Raw genomic sequence first — 14866 nt, forward strand, 5'->3', positions numbered from 1 at the left:
CCATTTCAGTGACAATGCCAGATCCTTAATCCGCTGCATCACAAGGGAACTCCTTCTCCATAAATGTTTACTGACTGGTGAGTCCCTCGACTCTGTCGCAGTAAGAGTAATCATAGCAGTTGCAGGGGTGAGCATTTGCTGAGCAATGGACTATGTGCCTGCCCAACCCTGTGTTAATCATCTTCCATATCCATTTCCTCTAAACAGGCACAGTGCCCCGCACTGCGAGGCAGAGTATCACACTCATTTTACAGATAAGGAAACTGAGCTTCACAGAAATTAAATAACTCGCCCAGGATCACAAAACTACCAAAGCCGAGGAGCTCAAATCTAAACCCAATTCTGACCCCCCACATCGGTGCTCTTTCCACTCAGCTGTGCTGTGCCCTTTATGGTCTAATTCAAAATTAGCTGTAGCTGATGCTCCAGTTAACATCGATGGCTCTGCTTCTCTCCCAAACTCAGAACCAAACCCCACTGAATGTCCAGGCGATTGTCCCACACCCCCTCCCTCCAGACCCTCAATGTGTTTACAACCCAACTCTCCACCTTTCCCACAAAACTCAGCTCTCCTTTGAGAAATCTTACTCTCCGTTCACGCTACTATTAGTTACCCAGGCATCCAGGGCCTCTCAAAATTCTAGTGATATTTTGATCATCCTCAATCTTAAAATAGAGCCCAAATTCCTAAACATGGTTTTGACCATTTGCCAAAATTTAACCCCTAACTGCCTCACCTGCATCACTCTCTCTTCCTCACTCTAGACATAGGCCTTCTTTCCATTTCTCTAATTGGCCATGGTCCTACCCCAGTACCTTTGCACATGCTGTCCCTTCTGCCTCAGCGTCCAGCCTTTCCTCTTCCCTTAGGTCATTCTACATATCCTTCAGAATCTAGCGCATCATTTGTTCAAGGAGGCCTTCCAGATCTCCAGGCTTGTTCTTCTCTGAGGCACTTACTGTAACTGCAATTAAGTGGTTGGATGTGTAACAATTCCTGAAGTATCTGATTTTCTACCAGGCTGAAGGCATGAAAAAGGTGAAGACTGGGTCTGCCTCGTTCAATGCCACATCCCCAGCTGTGTCACATGTTGTAGGAGCTCAGTACACATTTGTTCTTCTCTCACATCTAATGAGTTTGCTTGGTCAACTCCATCTTTATCATGTCTGTTTCTCCCAACAGAATGTAAGCTCCGAGAGCAGGGATTTTTTGTTTTGTTTTGTTTTATTCACTCCTGGTTCTCTAGCACCCAAACAATCATTAAATGAATATATCCATAACTTCCTTTCTATTTCTTTTTTTTTTTTTTTGGCATTTCTTGGGCCGCTCCCGCGGCATATGGAGGTTCCCAGGCTAGGGGTCTAATCGGAGCTATAGCCACCAGCCTATGCCAGAGGCACAGCAACGCAGGATCAGAGCCGTGTCTGCAACCTACACCACAGCTCACGGCAACGCCGGATCATTAACCCACTGAGCAAGGGCAGGGACCGAACCCGCAACCTCATGGTTCCTAGTCGGATTTGTTAACCACTGCGCCACCACGGGAACTCCTTCCTATTTCTAAGGCCCCTGCCCTACACATCTCAGCAGAACACCAGCTATGACTCCCCACTGGGCTTCTAGATTCCAGAGCCAGGGAGCGGAATTGCTGACCAGACCAGCAGAGGAAGTGACAGACGTCATCCCAGTGAACTTGACTTGAGTTTCCTCCTTGGGGACCTTGGAGTCTGAGCAACATTGTGAGACCTTCTCATCATGTTGTTATCGTCTAATGAAAACTCATTATAAAATATGGAATTCTGGATCTTTTGAATGGCTTCATTTGTGGTTTTCTTGGGTGAGGGCTAGAGTCAATGGACATGTGAAAACTTTTTTTTTTTTTTTTTCCTTTTTAGGGCCGCACTTGTGGCATATGGAGGTTCCAAGGCTGCGGGTCTAATCGGAGCTACAGCTGCTGGCCTACGCCACAGCCACAGCAACACAGGATCCTAGCTGTGTCTGCAACACACACCACAGCTCATGGCCACGCTGGATCCTTAACCCACTGAGCAAGGCCAGGGATCGAACCCGCAATCTCATGGTTCCTAGTCAGATTTGTTCCCGCTGCGCCACAATGGGAGCTCCGGTGAAAACTTCTTGAGAGAGCATCAGAGGAAGGCAGAGAGTGGGTTAGGGCATGGACTTTGCAGACATGCCCAGGAACTCTGCTTACTAGCTGTAAATCCTTGGGCAGTCACTCCTTTTCCCTACTTGTAAAATAGATAAAAAGCTGCCCTGGCAATGTTGTTGGGTAATTAGAAATATTTGCTGGATCCCCTGACTCAAGAAGTATTCAGTAAACAGGAATTTTTTTTTAAAGAGGTATACTTGATCTGCAATACTCTGTTTCAGGTGTATGGCAAAGTGATTCACATATATATTCTGAAATAATATTTCAGAGTATTTTCCATTACAAGTTATTACAAGATTTGAATATAGATCAATAAATGGGAGTTCTTACCACAACCTTTTATGCTCCCAACTTGCACATTCAGACAGAGGTGACATGCAGCAAACTCTTCAGTCTCCTCAAAGGAGATAAAACAGCCCTAGGGCTAGTTCTACACCTCAATCATCTTTAAATACCAAGAGCCCAACTTAGGCAAAGAAGACTTTTAATCAACCACCACTGACGACATAAATGAGTAGCCCAACAGGAAGCACCGAGGTCAACTTCAAATAAATGTTAACTCACTTTAAGCCAAGTGAGAGGAGAAAGAGGCGATCTGGCCAGGTTCTCAAGCCCCGAGGCATCCTGGTAGAATCCACCGGGCCTTACCACAGGCTAACACCTGCCCTTGGCAAAGGAACGCCAACTATGGGTCTCTGGAACCTCTGCCAGCTTTGTCCTTTGTGATAGTGCCACCTAGCGAGGCTCCGGAGGCACTGCTGCCTATCCCCGGCAATGCCGGGACCACTGCGACAAGGTATTAGCGCTTACGACTTGAGACTGGGAAAGTGGTCCGCCCAGGCTTGCGTCCTTCCATCTTACTGCCGGGTTAATGGTGTAAACTAGTCATGCACTGCTTCCATAACACCGCAGAGGAAACCCGTGCCGTCCCACCCCAAACGTCGTCCAGACCCCGAGAGTCTGATAGCCGTGAAAGGTTAGCTTATTGGCTACTCTTCGTACATAATCGACCAGCAATCACTTCGTGATCTCAATTCCAATCCTCGGAGGGAGGCAAAGCAAGCATTACTATCCTCATCAGTCATTGCACAGATGAGAGAAATGAGGGAAGGTAATTAACCCAAGGTCACAGAGGGTCCTGGCCCTGCCAATCCGGCTCATTCCCCAATCCCATGTCCCTCATTCAGTGTGTGCCCAAGGGGACAGAGGCTCGGGCACCCTGCGCCGAGGACAAGCGTGGGTGCGCAGGACAAAGCAAACTGGCGACGGCAGCCCAACAGGTGGTCTTTCTTCCGACCACCGAGCGCCCGGCACGTTCACCGGTGCTCGGCGTAAAAGGGCCCAGAGCAGGAAACAGAGTCCCGCACGAGTAGCCCCTGGGAGCACGCGGCGCCGGGTCACGTGAGAGGGGAGAGCCGGCGAGGGCCGTCGCACGCACGCACGCACGCACACCCGCCGTACGTAAACACGCACTGAGGCTCTGCAAGCCGCGAGCTGAAGCCCTGGGTCACATGTGGAGGGTGGCAGCGGAGAACAAGGGGGCGGGAAGAAGAGAGGTGTCACGTGAAGGAGGTCAGAACAGCGAAGTCACGTGAGAGGGGACGGAGGCGGAGTCTCCGAGAAGGAGGAGGAGGGGCGCGCGGCTTCCGGCGGCTGTGGGGGGGGCCAGGGAGCGGAGCGGGGGGGGCCCTGTCCCGGAGGTGGCGGCGGCGCCATCTTGGCGAAGGGGGGATCAGGAAGTGCGGACCGCGGCGGCGGCGGCGGCGGCGGCGGCGGAGCCCGGAGCGGAGGCCGGAGGCTCCCGGCCCGCCGGCCCCGGAGCGGAGCGGAGCGGAGGATGCAGCAGCCGCAGCCGCAGGGGCAGCAGCAGCCGGGGCCGGGGCAGCAGCTGGGGGGCCAGGGGGCGGCGCCGGGGGCCGGGGGCGGCCCGGGGGGGGGCCCGGGGCCGGGGCCCTGCCTGAGGCGGGAGCTGAAGCTGCTCGAGTCCATCTTCCACCGCGGCCACGAGCGCTTCCGCATTGCCAGCGCCTGCCTAGACGAGCTGAGCTGCGAGTTCCTGCTGGCTGGGGCCGGAGGGGCCGGGGCGGGGGCCGCGCCCGGACCGCATCTCCCCCCACGGGGGTCGGTGCCTGGGGATCCTGTCCGCATCCACTGCAACATCACGGTGAGGACCCCTTCGCGTGCGCGTCTCTGGGGACCTCTTGTCTGGGACTCGGGATTACCCCACACGGCTTTTTGCTCTCCAAAGACCTGGGAGGCCGAATCCCCCTCTCGGGGCTAGGCTCCTTTTCTCCAGGTTACACTTGTTTGTGCCGTTTGAGGTTCTGTCGTGCACCTGGAAAGAATCTCTGCCCTTCATAGTGAGGGACACCCGACATATGGCGCCTCAACTACCCCTTTCCACTAACCCACCCACATCCCGGGGTTCATGATTTTGGCTACTAAGCAACTTTACCTTGCCACCCAGGAATGCCCCTCTCATCCCCCCACTATCACCTCAAGGTTCCAGGCTGCTGCACTGACTTGAGCTGGAAGGACCTCCCTTGGAACTCTGCAGATTTCAGTGATGCCCCCTTTTCAGTAGCACCTTTGATTTAGGACGTTCCCACCTGTGGGATCCCTGCCCAGGCAGCTCTTATTTAGCCCCTCTTTCCTCTTTCAGTTTTATTAAGTGATAGTTTGCAGTTCAGCGACTCCTCTTTTTGGATTCCCTTTTATTCTGGTATAACCTCTAACTCTCCTCTTGCCCCAGCTGGTAGTTGCCACTCCCCTCCTGGTCCCTGTGGGTATCTCTCGTTGTCTTGGGTTCTTGCCTTTCCTGGTAATGATGGTGACGTTTGGGGGCTATCCCGTTTATACTGACAGTTCCTTCTTTTTTCCTAGTGAACATCATACCATCCTAGGTGCGCTAGAGTAGGAGGCACCTTACATGTCCTAGGCTATACCCTCAAACATCCTGTGAAGAGGTTTGGCCTCTGATAATCTGGGAATGCCTGATGCTGCATGGTGTAGCACTTACAGTGGTTGATACCACCTGGTGTGATAGTGTTTGCCCTGCTGGCAGCACTGGCTAGCGAGCCAGGGGACAGTGCTTTAATCCAGGCAGGCAGACTGCAATTGGGAGCAGCTTGGGGAAAGGCAGACTTGTGAATTGCGTGGCGCTTGGGGGTCTGAATTCAGTTTACATGGCTTTTGTTTCTTATCCCTTTTTTCTATCAAACCAGGTCAAGGTGTGGTGAGGCCAGCCTCCGCTTGGGTTGGATGATGCCCCACCAAACTGTGTTTCATGTCCCTCTCCTTTTTCCTGCTGAGAAATTAAGGTTGAAGGACTAGGTGTGGCTCAGTGAGCTGAAGACTTGAGCATCTTTGATAATTTGTTTTCCTTCAGCATTGAAGAGTGTAGCCATGGCAGAGCTAAGAGCCCGGGGAGGAGTGGATAAGGTTTCCTTGGCATGTGTGGAAACTTCAGGAGTTAATTTTGTGCCTGAGTTATGCTTCCACTTCCTTAAGGATAGGTTTGCCCCCTTCTGTCTGCCCTCCCAGTTACCAGAAGCCACCCACTGTCTCTCTGCCTGGAAGGGCTTCGTTGAGAAGGTTCTCAGTCGGACTTCTTGTGGCCCCCATATAGGAGACTTTGGCCTGAACTGGCCCCCTTGGTTTGGGCAGAGGGGGAGTCTGGTCAGGCTGCATTTGGCACCGGGGCTCAGGAATGCTGGGAATGTTAGCAGCGTAGGCTTCTTTCTCCCAGCCTGCCATGTGGAGCCCTACAGCCTACGCCTGGACTGAGAGGGTGGCAGGTTCCCAAGGGAGAGGTGGGGAGAACCGGCCTTTGAGAGGTTCTGTTGGGAACGGGGTGGGAAGATTCTTCCTGCTCCTCTTTTACTTTTAGATTCTGGAGAACTAATCTAGTTTTTAATGCCTCCCTCCCCATCTAAAATGAAAGTGATCTGTGGTTTCTGCTTTTTTCACATCAGTGTGATGGTGATGAGGTGGTCCTGTCCTCAACTGATTATGGAGTTTCAGAAACAGAAGGTCGGAGGACCGTGTGTTGGGGGCGGGAGAACCCCCAGTCTGGAGTGTGTATGGGCAGCACAGGAGAGAGGAGACCTCCCTCCCTGTTAGGAGAGTTTGCTGCGCTGCTTTTTTCTGACGTTTACTCTTGAAGAAGAAAAGAAGGGGACCTGGCTTCTTGGAAAGGGTCCTCCCAGGGACTTTTTCTCCTGGTCTGGGATTTCTTTGGAACCTGCTGAGCTGGGTGGGTGGCGGGTGGCATTGGTGAAGAGCAAAGGGACTAGAAGTCCTGGGGAGTGTAAAGCAGGCCAAATCTAGCTTTTCCCTCTGGAGTCTCCCATCTTGATTGTTCTCCCTGCTCTTTTGCCCTCAGGAATCATACCCTGCTGTGCCCCCCATCTGGTCGGTGGAGTCTGATGACCCTAACTTGGCTGCTGTCTTGGAGAGGCTGGTGGACATAAAGAAAGGGAATACTCTGGTGAGGGGTCCAGGGTGTTGAGGTGGGGGTGTGTTTTCTTCCTGTGGGACCCATGTCCTGAAAACATCCTGTGAAAGATACATGTGGAAAGTGGATGGTGTAGTATAGCCTGAACATTTGGAGGCAGACACCTTAGGGGAGTTGCTTCCTGAGGCCACAGGGAGAGCCCTGCCTCAGTCCCAGGGCTCCTCCAATAAACTCCTCCCCACGGCCCCATGGCTTGTGAGTTTTAGAGAACTAGGTACCAATTTGGGTTCTGAGATAAGAGCGTGCCCAGATTGGGGTGAGGAAGGAGTATTTGATGTCGTGTGGTCCCTACCCCCAGCTATTGCAGCATCTGAAGAGGATCATCTCCGACCTGTGTAAACTCTATAACCTCCCTCAGCATCCAGATGTGGAGATGCTGGATCAGCCCTTGCCAGCAGAACAGGTGAGCAACTGAGGGCCTTTGAACTCTGTCATGCAGAGTTGCTCCACAGACAGCACTCGATAAGTAACATGTTGAAATGAACCTGCATTCGTTTCTCCTACCCACTCCAATCACCTACGCATGTCATGATTCTTGGCCTCTTTCTCTAAATGGGAACCCAGCTAAATGGGGCACTGGTAGCTTCCCCTCTCCTATCAAAACACCCTCCTGGGCAAGATTAGTCCTTATACTGAGAGGAAGGGGGTGGTTTTGTTGTTGGGTTTTTTTTTTTTTACCATTTGCAGGGGATGGCTACTGGGGACTGAGACCCCCTTGTCCAGATCCCAGAATGCAAATATCAGTCTAGAAATGACTGAATAAAGCAGGGGTTCTTGGGGAAATTAAATGGGTGTGTGAGTTAGGTAACAGAAACAGCCATTGTGCTACTCTTTTATTCTCTGGCTTATGGTAGAAGAATGGGCTGGTAGTGAAGCCATTGCCATGGCTCTTGCTTCCACTCAGTTCTGGCCGTGGCAGCATTATGGGCAGGCACGCAGCTTCCAGACCCAGGGGCTCAGGGGAGTAGGTCAGAGGCTGCATTCTAGGAAGCCACCAGGGTCTGATCCCTGTCTTTGCTCTCCCCACTGCAGTGTACACAGGAGGACGTGTCTTCGGAAGACGAAGATGAAGAGATGCCTGAGGTAAGCTTCCACCCAAGGTGGCACTGGAGGAAGCTCTTTCAGTCACAGCATTGAGCACCTGCTATATGCAGAGCTCCAGTCTAGAACTGGGACAACAAAGGAATAAAGACAGATTCACTGCTGTGGAGGGACAGCAGTGTCATAGAGGTAGGGCACCCACATCCAACCACAGAAGACAGTTCAGCGCAGGTCTGTTTACACTAAATAGTCAAGAACTTAATCTCAGATGACTTTGTAGTCACACCTGAGCTTGCATCCTGTCTCTCCTAGCTATCTCAATTGGGGAATTTTACCTGCTCTCACTAAGCTGCAGTTTCTTTATAAAATGGATCATACTATCTATCACATCTGATTTTAAGATTAAATGAGGCGTTGCACGTACAATGCTAAATAATTTATTTGATGCATTCTCTGAAGATATACTTTTGTGAAATGTAACAGTTAAAAATTTGAACTTCAGAGCCAGACAGGATTTGATTCACATCTTGGGCCTATTAAGAGTTACATAACTTTGGGCATATGATTATTAACCTCACCTGAACCTCAGCTTCCTCATTTGTAAAAAGGGGGTAATGATAGAATAATGGCCTGGTGGTTATAAGAACTACATGAGCTAATGTGTATATAGTATCTAGTATGGCACCTGACATAATTTTAGTCAGTAGATATTAGCAATTAATGTAATTATTAGGTTAGTATTATGTCCTGCCAGAGTGAGGAAATCATTCTAGCCACTTTCTCAGCACTGAGCTAAGAGCCCAGGTTCTGCGATTTCCGTAACTTTGTCAGAGTCTTAAGACCCACTAAGGGGTTGGGGATCCAGGAGACATTCTCTGGCTGGGCAGTCTCCACAGGCTGACGGAGAGGGGGCTGGATCCTGGGTGCAGTGTCCCCCCCCATGCAGTGAACTGCTTCCTCCCTCAGGGCAGGGCAGAGGGCTGCTCCTGTTCTTGACCTCTACCATCTGCCTTTTTGGACCTCCTTCCTCATATCTGTCTTGACAGTGGGTGCCCCTCCATGCCTGATCCCGGCCCTGCACTTGGGAAGGCAGGAGATTTCTGATCCAGGTTTCTCCTTTGGACTTGGAATCCTGGGAACTCCTGGGTACAAAAGGCATCTAATGAAACATGAGCTTTTGAGTCATTGTGTCAGGCCCAAGTCATTCTAGGAATTAAGAGTTTTTGCTGCCAAAGGAGAGCTTGAGGGAGGGTTGAAGGAGGCTCAGTCAGGGAAACAAGAGGGCCGAGTCTCTCCTCCTTTCCCTAGGCCCTTACATAGCTCTGCAGCTTGAGAACTGAATAGGAGAGACCGGCCTCATCCTTTGGGTTGTGGAGGGAATGAGGCTGGGAGTTCTCCAGCAGTGGGTAGGCTGGCGTCCTCACTGGCCTGCCACGCAGACTACTGTTCCTTAACTCACTGCTCTAGCTCAGGTGGGACAGGGAAGGGGACAGCCCCTCTCCACAGCATGTGTTGGTTTCTTTCCTCCTCTATCCTACTCCCACCCTACACCTCCTCTAGGACACAGAAGACCTAGATCACTATGAAATGAAAGAAGAGGAGCCAGCCGAGGGCAAGAAATCTGAAGATGATGGCATCGGCAAAGAAAACTTGGCCATACTGGAGAAAATTAAAAAGAACCAGAGGCAAGATTACTTAAATGTACGTGCCCTCTAGGGAGAAGCTGGGCCAAGGAGTGGGTGGGTCCTGGCTGGGAGGTGTTAGGCCATCAAGTATCAGTCTGGGGACCAGGATCCTCTTCTGGGTGGGTTATGCGTGTGCCTCATCCTTGCCTGAACCCTGGGCCTGCTGCCAGGCTGCCCCTAAGGTCTAGTGCAGTGTTTCCGAGCACATGACCATGAGGCGTTCTCTCGTCTCTCTCCCTCGCAGGGTGCGGTGTCTGGCTCGGTGCAGGCTACTGACCGGCTGATGAAGGAGCTCAGGGATATATACCGATCACAGAGTTTCAAAGGTGGTGAGTTTGCCTCACAGAGGGGTCTGAACATGAGCTTCTCATGAGGGGCATGATGGTGGCAGTAGGCCCCAGGAGGTTTGGGATGTAAGGGTGCTTATGAACACTCCAGGCCAGTGGCTTAGATTGGATGTACGTCCATCTGGAGGGAACCTGGAGCCTTTGACCTTTTTTTCTCAGCCTGAGAGAAGGACGTGCATCGAGCATCACTCACCCCTTGGATCATGCTAATAACACCTGTCTTCCCTCCTTCCAGGAAACTATGCAGTCGAACTTGTGAATGACAGTCTGTATGATTGGAATGTCAAACTCCTCAAGTGAGTGGGGGCTGCGGGACTGGAAAGGAGGGTGAGGAGTGAGTGGAGCCACGGGGGGTGGGGTGGGGGGGGTGTCTCAGGAGTGGGTGTGGCCAGGGGCTTGGTCCTCCGCTGCTCGCTGGTGAGGGGGAGTTGGGGCCACCAGGCTCCTGCGCCGGACTGGGAGCTGAGCCCAGACTCATTGCTTTCTAGAGTTGACCAGGACAGCGCTTTGCACAATGATCTCCAGATCCTCAAAGAGAAAGAAGGAGCCGACTTCATCCTACTTAACTTTTCTTTTAAAGTAAGGCCTTCTTTTCTAGAACCTCCCTCCCCCTCCTCAGCCTATGCTCCACCTCCACCTTAGAGTCCCCCGAGGACGCTGGCCTGCTTTCTCTGATCATCGCCTGTCTCTCCCTCAGGATAACTTTCCCTTTGACCCGCCATTTGTCAGGGTTGTGTCTCCAGTCCTCTCCGGAGGGTGAGTGGCCCAGCCAGGGCAGAGGGTGAGGAAGGGCGGGGACCTCTCGCCAGGCATGCCTGACTAACCTTTCTTCTGCAGGTATGTTCTGGGCGGAGGTGCCATCTGCATGGAACTTCTCACCAAGCAGGTGAGCCTGCTGGCCTGGGCAGGGCCAGGTTGAGCTTTACCCACACAGCTCCCTACATAAGGTGGCCTTTTCATTCTGCCGGGCAGGCCCTGCACCCACTGACCTGGGCAAACAGATGGCTGTTCTGGGAGTGAAGAGCAGGGGCCCTTCAGTAGGTACAGCTGCTCTCTGGAGAACAAGCTCTTGAGACCTGTTCGCTTCACCCCCACTGTTTCCTAGGGCTGGAGCAGTGCCTACTCAATAGAGTCAGTGATCATGCAGATCAGTGCCACACTGGTGAAGGGAAAAGCACGAGTACAGTTCGGAGCCAACAAAGTAAGGGGTGGGGACTGGCTGGACCACAAGGAGGCCGAGGAAGCCTCTGGGCTGGCAGCATGGGCAGTGGGCTAGGGAGGCCCACGGTGGGAACAGGAGCAGGGCCTTGGCCTGAGGGAGGGTCTGGGTAGCGACTCAGCACAGCACAGTGCTGGGAGCTGGGACTCCTGCGTCTCTGGGTAGCAAGAAGGCCATGGCCTGATTTGGTGGCTTCCTCTCCCCAGTCTCAATACAGTCTGACAAGAGCACAGCAGTCCTACAAGTCCTTGGTGCAGATCCACGAAAAAAACGGTGAGGCTGGAGCCACGACTTGAGATTTAGACCTTTGCAAGCCTGAGATTTTCACTTTCACCAAAACAGCAAGAACCCCTTTTGGTTTCTGAGCCTTTCCTGCCCATTAACACAGCGCCTGCCCCTGTTCTGCGAAGTGAGCGAGTGGAGGTGATGCCTGCCACCCTTGCTTTGCCACCCCTCCTCCAGTAAAGCACGGCAGTCATAGCACATGGGCGCTCGCCGCTGCCCCTCTTCCCCAGCACCCTTTAGGAAAGCTCATCTCACGCTGCTGTCCTCTCGGGTTGGGCGCATCATTCTCCCTGTCCTTACAGTCTCCAGGTAGGCTGGTTCTCACCTTCCCATGTACCTGTCCTCCCCACACCAGGAAGCTGTTCTAGGACCTTTTCACCTTTGACCCTGGAGACACCTTCAGTGACCCGGAGCCGAAGGTGCACATCAGCCTCTGCCTCACTGTTTTCTTGGGTCTCTCTGCAGGCTGGTACACACCCCCGAAGGAAGATGGCTAACCCTGGAGAGCGGTCCCCTTCCTCCTTCCCCAGGCACCACTGGACCAATTACCTTTGAATGCTGTATTTGGATCTCACGCTGCCTCTGTGGTTCCCTCCCTCATTTTTCCTGGACGTGATAGCTCTGCCTATTGCAGGACAATGATGGCTATTCTAAACGCTAAGGAAAAAAAAACAAAAAAAAAAAACAAAAAAAACACAGAACTGTTTCAAGTACTCAAGACTGACTTACAGACCAACCAACCACCTGGCTGGAACCCTTGCTAGCAGGCATTCTTATAAAAGAAACTTTCGAGCCTCCTTATATTGCTGGAAACTCAGCTGTGCTCCAGACTAGAGCCTCCTTACCTATGCTATGGATTTTTAATTTATTTTCTCTTATTTCATGTACACTGCTTTTTTTGGTTACAGTGTATGATGGATGTGTATGAAAAAAAATGTATCTTTGGGAAAACAATTACAGTTTGTTAATTTGAAGACGCTGGTCTTGACTCATCTTTTTTTTAAATTCCCCACCCCCATCCCCTGAACTACTTGAGGGGTGCCAAGTCCACTGTGGCTTTGGTATAAATGAGGGGCTGCTCCAGCCAGAGAGACAGGGCTGAAAGCGCCCAGCCTCCTCCTGGGGGCCCTGGAGTGCCCAGTACTTGTACCCCCTGGAGGCAGAGCCTGTTTTGCTGAACCAGTGTGGGAGGCTGAAGTGATGACCTTAATGAACTCTTAGGACTACTTTTCGCTTCTAGTCACAGATGTTTTCGAAGTTCTAAGAAGAAAAAGGCTGTTTCAGAGAAACGCTTTTAAATGAACTGAGTGGGGATGGGGGCAGTCACGAGCACTTGGCAACAAACCGTGTAGCTACCACTCCTGTGTCACTGGTTCCCTTCCTTCCCAGGAAGTGGCTTCTAACTAGCACTCAAGGGTGACAGCTGGTAGCTCCCTTGCTCCTGCCTCCCGTCTCTCACTTCATCCTGTCTTGTCCGAGAGTGGCCGACAGAGCTCTGAAGTGAGTTGTGTGGCTTGGAGATGGTGGGTTCTTTCAGGGCACTCCCTTGAGGTGGGTCCTACCCGAAAGGGTCAGCTTTAAGGAGACTGCTCTGTCTGCCTGCATCCTCGCCTCAGGCCCTGGGAAGCGCTGGGGAAGGGAGTCCACTGAGCTGAATGGGCAGTGCCCAGGGCCAAGCCTGTTCCTGTGGTTTAGAGGTGCGGGCGTGACTTGCGCGTGTGGCACCAGCTGCTGCTCTCTCCGGGTCTTGGTGAGTCTGCTTTGAGGCAGACAAACTCAAATCCTCTGAGGACTGACTCTGCCTACAGACAGGATGGTGACAGACACCAGAGGCCAGGGCTGGCTAAGCCCAGACACAGGACAGCAGCCATCTGGGAAACTGTAGGATGCCAGAGCTCTGGGATGCCTGGTTTGACACAGCCGTTTTCACACTGGTCATTTTCCCCTTTTAAGGGACTGTAATGTCCTGCTGCTTCAGGGGGATGGAGAGCTCACCGCTCCCACGCTACCGCACCTGCCTGACACAGGGCGCTCACCCGTGCTGAGGTGGAGATAAAAGAGGGGACCGGGGTAAACTCACAGAGTTGAAATCGGGCCCCTGTGGCTTTCTTCTGAACTAATCACCAGCCCCGGCTGGAAGGCAGATTGCGTTTTCAGTGATGTGTACTGTGAGCTGTTCTCTGTACAATGTATTTTGTAATGTATCTTTCTCATCTACCAAAGGATGAAGCAAATAAAATTATTTAAATAGTTTGGCTCCAATCAAATCATTTAAAGAAATAACAGGGTCCACTTCACCTGCTGTAAAGGGAAGCACCAACTCCTCTGCGTGAATCAACATCAACTCTAAGAAAACCCTCCCCCTTTCTGGTCAAACCTAACACTCCCTTTTATGACTTACCTGAGGTTTCTCATAAAGTCTCACAGCATTGAAAAAAAGAAAGACTCAAGACCATGACATCCCGAACCAATGTTCTTCTATCCACTAAGAAGGTGAGAAAACAAGCTTTGACCTTATGCAAGCGTGTATCTACATCCCAGATGGTGTGCAGGGCCCTCGGACGCCGCGGGTACGTGCAGGAGGCACACAGCCGCTTCCTAGTTCCACTGCTTGGGTTTTACAGGGCAGGGCTGGGGACTGGTGGCTACACAAAGGGATCATTCACCCCAAATGTGAAGCATGCCAACATTTATTCACCAAGGTGACAGCTCAATGTTTAAATGTTCCCTACCTGATTCTACAACGGAATGCCAGGAAAATTAAGCAGCGGGGCCCCTCCATTCTCCAGAATCTGTCAGGGCAACTTACATCATGCTCTGGGGGCACAAAGGGGAGACACGGGAAAGAATACACCGGCTACCTCCACCTGTTGACCTCATGGAACCGTGTTTGGTTCATATGTTCACTCTGAGCTGGGGGGGGGGGGGCTGCAGAGACAGGATGAACTGAGAGGTGAGCTTGGGAAAGGCCAGTGTGGCCTCTGTCTTCCCCAAGGCCTTGAGAGTGATGGCAGGAGAGGGAACATGCCAGCTGTAGCCACGTTATTTAAACTCTTCAAACTTAAGGATGTGAGACTGGAAGAGAAAGAAAATTTGAGAGGGAAGGAAGGATGGCCCCCAGCCGGTCCACCCAACCCTCAGACAACTTCGGATTGCTTCCGCGTGGCCTCCAGGCAGGGGTTGGGCCTGTCGCTGAGACCCTGGGCTGGGCAGGGAGGAGAACAGCAGATACAGGGCGGTTACCTCCAAGTTCAAGGCACCGGTGATTTTCCCTTTGAGGATGTGATGAATAACCTGGTACGAACTCAAAACACCTGCAAAACAAAGCACAACAAAACCTTAGTGGCCCTTGGTCATGCAGGAGGAGCCCAGGAGGGAAGTGAGAGGCCGGGGCTCCAGGAAAGTGCTCTGGCTGCAGACCAGCTCCTGCAGACAAGTCTCTGCTAGTTTAGTGCTCACTCCCTGCTGCCAGGATAACACGAGATAATAAACGCTGGGGAGGGAAGAGAGGGGGAGAGCAAAGCAAAGAGCATGTAAAAGGAAGCATTATTGTCGTTAAAATAATTACAGAGATCTGGGGTTTGACATTCCCTAATGGGAAA

The 14866-nt window shown here is 52.1% G+C and overlaps 2 protein-coding genes across 7 annotated transcripts in view; one reads left to right on the plus strand and one right to left on the minus strand.

Moving 5' to 3' along the window:
• The first annotated feature begins 3939 nt into the window (after positions 1 to 3939).
• Positions 3940 to 12238, plus strand: UBE2Q1 (ubiquitin conjugating enzyme E2 Q1). 2 transcript variants are annotated; one of them, XM_047784458.1, is made up of 13 exons: positions 3940 to 4335; positions 6556 to 6660; positions 6986 to 7090; positions 7720 to 7770; positions 9289 to 9429; positions 9658 to 9742; positions 9996 to 10056; positions 10249 to 10339; positions 10458 to 10516; positions 10598 to 10646; positions 10866 to 10961; positions 11186 to 11252; positions 11730 to 12238. In XM_047784458.1, the coding sequence occupies exons 1-13, from the start codon at positions 4009 to 4011 to the stop codon at positions 11759 to 11761; spliced, it is 1269 nt and encodes a 422-aa protein (XP_047640414.1). In that variant the 5' UTR covers positions 3940 to 4008; the 3' UTR covers positions 11762 to 12238. The 2 variants fall into 2 exon arrangements, with proteins under 2 accessions (XP_047640414.1, XP_047640415.1); XM_047784459.1 differs by having other exon boundaries at positions 3966 to 4335; positions 9658 to 9739.
• Positions 12239 to 13938: 1700 nt separating this feature from the next.
• The window catches only part of TDRD10 (tudor domain containing 10), a 53623-nt gene continuing 52695 nt past the window's right edge, over positions 13939 to 14866 (minus strand). For all 5 annotated transcript variants that reach the window (XM_047784464.1, XM_047784460.1, XM_047784461.1 and 2 more), the window contains 2 exons: positions 14508 to 14578; positions 13939 to 14339 (listed from right to left, as the gene is read on the minus strand). In XM_047784464.1, the coding sequence (XP_047640420.1) occupies positions 14307 to 14339; positions 14508 to 14578 (104 nt within the window). In that variant the 3' untranslated portion in view covers positions 13939 to 14306. The remainder of the gene's footprint in view (positions 14340 to 14507; positions 14579 to 14866) is intronic.

The sequence above is a fragment of the Phacochoerus africanus genome, chromosome 6, assembly GCF_016906955.1.
Source record: "Phacochoerus africanus isolate WHEZ1 chromosome 6, ROS_Pafr_v1, whole genome shotgun sequence".
NCBI classification, from domain to species: Eukaryota; Metazoa; Chordata; class Mammalia; order Artiodactyla; family Suidae; genus Phacochoerus; species Phacochoerus africanus.

Bases quoted from the DNA above. Each gene is read 5' to 3' on its own strand.
- UBE2Q1 (XM_047784458.1), top strand. From the start codon at position 4,009: ATGCAGCAGCCGCAGCCGCAGGGGCAGCAGCAGCCGGGGCCGGGGCAG. The intron at 4,336-6,555 runs GTGAGGACCCCT...TTTTGCCCTCAG, and splicing joins GCATCCACTGCAACATCACG to GAATCATACCCTGCTGTGCC. The intron at 6,661-6,985 runs GTGAGGGGTCCA...CCCTACCCCCAG, and splicing joins TAAAGAAAGGGAATACTCTG to CTATTGCAGCATCTGAAGAG.